At 36.2% G+C, this 7,391-nt stretch overlaps 2 protein-coding genes across 2 annotated transcripts; both read right to left on the reverse strand.

The window, feature by feature from the left end:
* Positions 1-261: 261 nt before the first annotated feature.
* Positions 262-1,682, reverse strand: LOC118044282 (uncharacterized protein At3g17950). The gene is made up of 2 exons (XM_035052515.2): positions 1,217-1,682; positions 262-920 (listed from the first exon to the last, which is right to left on the reverse strand). The coding sequence occupies exons 1-2, from the start codon at positions 1,298-1,300 to the stop codon at positions 417-419; spliced, it is 588 nt and encodes a 195-aa protein (XP_034908406.1). The 5' UTR covers positions 1,301-1,682; the 3' UTR covers positions 262-416.
* A 1,315-nt stretch (positions 1,683-2,997) lies between these two features.
* Positions 2,998-7,104, reverse strand: LOC118044281 (uncharacterized). Its single transcript, XM_035052514.2, has 4 exons — positions 6,865-7,104; positions 4,192-4,637; positions 3,892-4,117; positions 2,998-3,654 (listed from the first exon to the last, which is right to left on the reverse strand). Exons 2-4 carry the CDS (start codon positions 4,621-4,623, stop codon positions 3,146-3,148), a joined length of 1,167 nt encoding a protein of 388 aa, XP_034908405.1. The 5' UTR covers positions 4,624-4,637; positions 6,865-7,104; the 3' UTR covers positions 2,998-3,145.
* Between the last annotated feature and the right edge of the window lie 287 nt (positions 7,105-7,391).

Below are 7,391 nucleotides of genomic sequence, written 5' to 3' on the forward strand. Positions count from 1 at the left end.
TTTAATTAAAAAAAACATTTAAAAACTTGTACATGTCACAATTCTTATACTCATTTTCCAAAAGTTATTCCATTTTATTTTTTTTAATTTCTATGCAAATTAAATGTTAGCCATAGTGCAACAATAAATCCCAAGACCATCCATTTTAATGAATTGTAATTCAATTAGTGAAATTGAATTAAACACTTCGAATTTTTTTTTCAAATTAGTTTTAATATTCGAGAAGAAAAATATCCCAACTGAATTTTTCAAAAAGGAATAGAGACAAATGTAACCCCCAAAGGGCCAAAATTACTATTTTTTTTCTTCTTTTTTTTGGGACAAATCGAATTAGACAAGTAGTCAAGTAAAATAAAACTAAATAACAGGAGCCAAAGGAAAAGGGCAAAACAATAAATAATTTTAAAATGCTAGTATTATCCAGTGCCACCACTGCAGATCCCAGTAAGTGAAACCGGAAATCGCCAAAGAGCGCCAGCCGTTGACGATGATGACCCACCATCATCAACAACATCTGCAGGTGGCAAAACCCTGCCATCAGCAAATAATAACCGTCCATTCACTCCTCCGTTCCTCGGCTGCTCTGCCACCATCACACCTTCAAGCTCCGCGGCGGCATCACCGAACCTCCTTTCCACCTCCAGAAATTCACCCAGAGAAGCCGGCTTAGCCCCACCTCCATCCCGGCACAGGCTCCACCACCTCCGCCTCCTCCGCTCCGCCACCGAAGAAGCCGCCAGATTCCTTCTCTTCTTGGTGTTCCTCCTGGGGTTTCCACCGTTCGCGGAGGCGGTTACCGTGGAGGAGGCTGCGGCGGGGTGACGGTGCTGGGATGGTGCTCTGAAAGTGATGGCAGTGAATGTGACACCCATTAGAGTACCTAATGTAGTGCTTCTATCATGGAAAAAGGACCCTGTAGACTGCATAACAACAGGTCAACAGCATAACAAGAGCAGAATCAAGAAATGGTGTAACTTAAAAGGAGAACAAGAATACGAAGAGCAAGAAACGCTAAACCAAAAAAAAAGAAGAAGCAAAAAACAAGAAAATCAAGAAATGAGTACATGCAAAAAAAAAAAAAAAAAAAAACAAAGAAATTAAAGAAATGGGACAATTAAAGAAAAGAAAAACAAGAGCAAGAAAGGCAAAGAAATGGTAAAAATCAAAGAAAGGTTAAATCTTGAAGACTGAATATTGAGAGAAAGTGATTGCATACCTCGGTGTCAAGATCGGAGGAGGAGATGGAGGAGTTGGTGGGGGAAGATGGAGGTGGAAGGATATCGTTTGTTGGATCCAACATTTTTATCCAAGTCCCTACTTTACTCTCTCTCTCTCTCTTGTTTGGGCAAGTTATACTGTGGCAGTCATATATTTCTGTCTTGTAGGAGCCGAGTTTAGTGTTTTGAAGTACGACGAGAGGACAGGCTGCAACTCTGCAAGATTAGAGAGATGGTGATAGATGGGATTTCAGAGCTGTGTTTCTGAAATGAAATTTAACAAAGAATTTGATCTTTGTTTTTGGCTTTTCTAATATTTTATGTGTATGTCAGAACAAGAATTCACAACTTTTTATAAACTAATTAACACATCCTTTCCTTTATCTACATCAATCTAACCAATTTTTAAGACATTGATTAATGATTATTGCCGGAGGTTGCTACTGTTTCTTTCACTTCAAATGTCTTATTAACCAATTTCTAAGTCAATGATTATTTCAGATTCAATGTCATCATTATCTTTAAATACTCTTGGTGATAATGTTCGTTTTCGTAGGTATTTGTAGCGTATTTGGCTACATTTGTCCATTTGAAAATAAACCATGTTTTTTTTTTTTTTTTGGAGAAATAGACCTACGAATAATCCAAGTAAACTAATTGATAAACTATGGAAGATCCTCCACTTTACCACGCATTTGTTTTCTGTTGACTAGTGGTGCCGACACCATTCATTGACTAGGATGTTTCATGAAAAACAGTACACGGATGCCCCATGAAAATTATGAAGATTCTTAGGTCACAAGTTAAAAACCTTTCAAGAACTATGATAATCTCTCTTGGGAGACACCAGTGGAGGAAATTTGGCCAGGACACTTGGGGATGTTTGGACAATTGGAATACATGTAAAGCAAACTTTCTAAAAAGGTTTTATAAAGCTATGTATACATGTGTTTTGTAGAGAACATTCAAGTTTGAGCAAAACTAAAGAATTCATCCTTTTCCTCTCCTCTAAGAAAGAAAGAAAGATGACTTGCCTTAAGGCTAAGATTGTTTATATATTCTTGAACCCAAGTGGATGTGTTTTTTGCATCTAATAGAAATCGATGATTCGAAAAGAAGAAAATAGTTCTAACTTGATTTCTACATAATATACTTGTATCGCTCCGGCAGTTCTTTCCGATTGGCATCTTGAATTAAGGGGCCAAAATATGGCTGCTCATCCGGCTGTAGGCAGAGCTCAGGGTGCCGGCCAATGGATTTCTAGAACCTAGATCAATAAAATATAAAGAGGGGAAGGGGATGCTGCTTTTTTTATCAGAAGACACCAGTCGACAAAACACCCTCTTAGCTTCAAATAAAAGCATAGCAGGCAGATTGGACAGTGTACTTGATTTTGGCAGTGCACTCCCAACTGGAAAGCAAACTTTCGTTTTCCTTTTCAAAAACTTTTGTACGTGCCTCCCCTGTCATTCTACTAGGCAAGAGGGATGGTGTTGTCCAGATAGCAAGCAATGTTTCAGATACAGCACCCACACAGCAACAAAAACAGTAAAACACCATTTAAGACTTGGTTGCAGTAGAGCAACCAAACTAGAAGGCTTTCAACTAGGGCTGATTTTACCCACTTTTTGTTGGCGCCCCTTCGAGAGATCATAATCGACTAGAAAGCCAACTTAGGGTTGGAAAGCTCATCAGCAGATCTAATGTGAAGGGGGCATGAAGAACCATGCATTGCAATAATTGTAAAAAAACTACTGTATGCAACAAGGACATGTAACGATTTTGATCAACCTATATACTTCTTTGTTATAAACAAAGAGCTAATGTACGACATCAGGATCAAGACCAAGTTTTAAGAAATTTATATGCCAGTGATCTTGAAAAGAATCCAATCCTAGCCTGAAACTATCAAATCATAATGAATCCATCTACATGGTTGATAAATCACTTATGTAGTCATCCCAAATCTCACCTGAAATTGAGTCACGCAACTGGGAACTAAATTCTAGCTGTTCTGTATCAAAAGCAACGTCCAAAGCTGGGTTCTCAACTTGCATAAGTGGATGTTCCACCTCTAATGGGGGCAAGGACTCCTCCATTTGCAGTACAGTATCATGTTCATACATTTTAAAAATCAAATCACCTGGTTTCTCCCTACGTATGTAATTGTGTAGCGCACATGCTGCTACAACCAACTTAACCTGTGTTTGTAAGGGGTATGGAGGAGCCGACATCAGTATAGGGAAACGTGACTTTAGAGCCCCAAAACTACGATCAGTGGTGTTTCTTAGTACTGCGTGCCTTTGATTGAATAGTTCTCTTGAATCTCGAGGAGGATAACCACCAGAATACTCATTTAAATGACAAGAGATCCCATTGTATGGAGCTATGAATCCTGGCATATTACTATATTTGTTGTCCACAAGGTAGTACTTCCCTACATTGTCAATTTTTCAACCAGCAATAGGGGCAAAAGAGTACTAAATTAGTTGAAGAAATAAAAATGATTACATAAATTGGCATCAGAAATCCTCAAAGGCACTTTAAAAGGAAAAAGGTAAAAGTCATATATATATATTAAAAAAGGGACCCTCAAAAGCTGCATAATTATGGCATTTCGCTAGGGTGGACAAATAAACTTCTAGTGAGCTAAGATGTGAGAGAAACAAAATACCTTCAGGGACCTGCAACTTGTTCCGCCTCGTGAGTGCTGAGTTCAGAACTCGCAGATCTGATGCTGAGCCTTCCCATCCAGCTAGAACATAATGAAACCTCAGATCAAAAGAGCATGCAGCCAGAACATTTTGTGAAAGTAGTCCATTCTTATTACGGAAAGGTCCTTGCTCATCTATACCAACCATCACTGGAATGTGTATCCTATCTACTGCTCCAACACAATCCTAGCAGCAAATAATTTATATTTAGATCGTCCAAAAAAAAGATATTGATTGAACTCAAATTACTTTAGGATTACCTTAAAATATGGATAAAATCTAGGATCTTCCAAGATTTCTGGTGGAATATCGGATCCTGGAGGCTGAAAGAAATCTAATGAAATTGCCATGATAGCATTCAAAACATTGTTAAAATGGCGACTGATGGTTTCTCCTGAATATCGGAACAATTCTTGAACAGCTCGAGTGCGTAGATTATGGCCAATAATGAACAAGAATATGGCTAATTGTTCCTCAATCTTGATTCTGTTCGTATGGCGTAGTAGGCCCTTGCTGTGCAGAATATCACATAACTTGTAGAATGCCTGCTTATCCATACGAAAATTTTCAAGACAGTGGTCACTTTGACCGCTTAGAACCTCATCTACAAATTTGGTACCATTAGGTAAACTTAGTTCTTTGGGCATATAGTTACTGAAAACTCCATCCTTTTCATCATCAGAGTTCTCCATGGAAAAATCAACCTCTGCACTTAATATATGTTGATCAGACTCATCATGTGAAAAGCACGAAACCATACACTTAATTACTGTACAAACCAGGACAAAGCATAGAGGGAACTGTTGGAGAATAATATAAATTATATCTTGGAGTCTCATCTAATAATTTAAGCTTTTGGGTTGAGATGGCTTTTAACAAGGTATCAAAGTCTTAATGAACAAAGAATCATAAGTTCGAATCTCACCACCACATTCTAATTAATAAAATTAAGCACAAGGTAATGATGGAATTGTGCAAGTTCCAAGTCCAAACCTAATAGCTTAAGCTTTTGGGTTTAAATAGTTCTTTGATAGAAACAAGACAACACAAAACAATAGTGGAAATAAGAAACAACAAAGCCACAATTTAGAATAGAGCACACTCAATTGAGAAGAGAATAATAAAATAACAAAGAGAACATGATGCAGGTGAGTCAATCATCTTGAATTAATGTTGGAAAATAGGCGAACCTGGATGAAGGATAGATTCAACAACAAGCCTGTTTTACTAGAAAGTAAATGGAATGAAATCAAAAAATCTACTACTGAATACACAAATGCCATGCTCAAATTGTACCATGCAACAGCATCTTGCTTGTAAAACATCTTGTGATCTATGAAAAATGTATCATAAGAAAAGGCATTAAACAAAAGGAATGATTGAAAAAAAAAAATAAAGAGAATATGATATGTGTGTTCCCCCAGGAGGCATAAACCTTTCATGTCCCTGGGATCTATGAAAAAGCTTCATGAGTATTACTTTAGAAGGTTGCAGAAAATGGGTAGTGGCAAGAGACACTGAGGCAATCACAGAAACAAGATATTTGCCATTTCCAACTTTTCCATGTCCTTTTTTCTTTCTGGCTTAAGTCTGGAAAAACTGATCTAAAGAGAACTTTATTAAACAGATGCTATAGATTTAAATCACATCCCAGGAGCCACCTCGTTCAGCAATCTTGCAAATAGTGTCATATAATAGTTATATTGGCATGTTTGTCTTCTATTAATTAAAATTCTATTTATTTAAAATAGGCTGAAGAAGTTCCATGCCTCACATCCAAAGGCACACATCTCAAACCTCACGAAAAAAGAGTGTTTTTGAGCATGTCTTCAGTTTTATCACAAAGTTTGAGGTGGGTTTTATGCAAAGCCAAAAGGGAAAAGAAATTCATTTACTGATAGAGAAAAAAGAAAATCCGACTTTAAAGAGTTAAAGAGTCTTTTGAGTGAGAAACAAAAACCTTTTATTACAGAAAAAAGATATTGAACCCACAATTTTTACAAACGAGAAATAAATGCTTCATGGCTATGTTCATTGGAAGTGGTATACAAAGTGCTTGAAGAGGCAATGCTGAAGCACAAGCTCTAGAGGCCAGGTCTAAACACTGACGTAGATATGACGTCCAGTACAAAATATTTACAGCAATATCTTAATACGGAATTGTTATCCCATACTCTTTCCAGCAGCTCAAAGCCAAATTCCTGTGCAACTCACTACAGCACAGGAATGTTCATATCAACAATAGTTGACATAATAATCACCATTAAATGGCTTGGGCAGGCAATAGAGGTTGAAGAAAAAATAAAAGGAAACGCATGCAATGCATATCTCAATAACATTATTATAGCAATCAATATCCAACTCACCAACCTCTTTCATCCCTTTAATTAGTTCATTCACATTGGTCGTGAAAATCTCTGTTTAGCCTAAAATTGCAAGAATATGTGAGGCTATAGTAGCCTTCCATTACAGTTGATTGTAAATTCAATTTTCTCATCGTCATTAACACCTTGAAAACTTTAACAATGCTTTCTAATGAAACCAACAAGAAAAAAAAAACAAAAAAAAAAAAGGTAAACAAACCAAATTAAAATGGTCCTCGTAAAACCATCTAAACAGACCAAAATAAAATGATCCTAAAAAAATTAACTGATATAATTGATATGGGTTTTAAGCATTGACAAGTAAAACCCACAAACAATCAAATTTCTCTCATTATAAAATAATTAATAAATGAATAAAAATCGTCAAGGCTAATCACCTGCATTACAGTTAATTACATCAAATTCTTATTCAAATAATATAAAACTACGAGCCCGATTTTGAAATTCAATTTCACATCTTCTCATTTGATAATGAGTTAAAACAGCCCAGAAACAGTTTATTTACTCTTCAAAATTCAAAAAATAAAAAACTTATGACAGACACCATACCTGGAATCGTAGAGTTCAAGCTGCAAAACGACGTGTCGTGCAGCTCCCGTTTGAGAATTGGTGAGGAGTGTATCTTTCAGTGACTAAGGAGGGGATTGAAAATGACTAGCAACGTCTTCGCTTCTCTTTGTGCTGAGTGCGAGAAAGGGATTTTTCAAGAGTTTGAAGGTTTTTTTTAGCTACTGCCTTTTGCCACTTGACAGAGTTTTGGGCAGAGGGACTGTTGGAGAAGGTTTTAATGTAAGTTTTCACCCATAAACTATTGAGCTTGTGAATATTGATACTTATACTATCAATTTGATCAATTATGTCATCAAACTCTGGACACATGTTGTCCCTCCATTGGCCTCTTTTTTTTTTTTTTTTTATTCTAAGGCATCTCATGCCAATTTGCATGTCAACCATGATTAATAAATGGTAAAATTTATTTTTAAAGTATTTTTTTATTTGAATATATATTAAAATAATTTTATAAATTATTTAGAATTTATTTTTAATATTAATACGTAAAAAATCACTAAAAAATA

The sequence above is a fragment of the Populus alba genome, chromosome 12, assembly GCF_005239225.2.
Source record: "Populus alba chromosome 12, ASM523922v2, whole genome shotgun sequence".
NCBI classification, from domain to species: Eukaryota; Viridiplantae; Streptophyta; class Magnoliopsida; order Malpighiales; family Salicaceae; genus Populus; species Populus alba.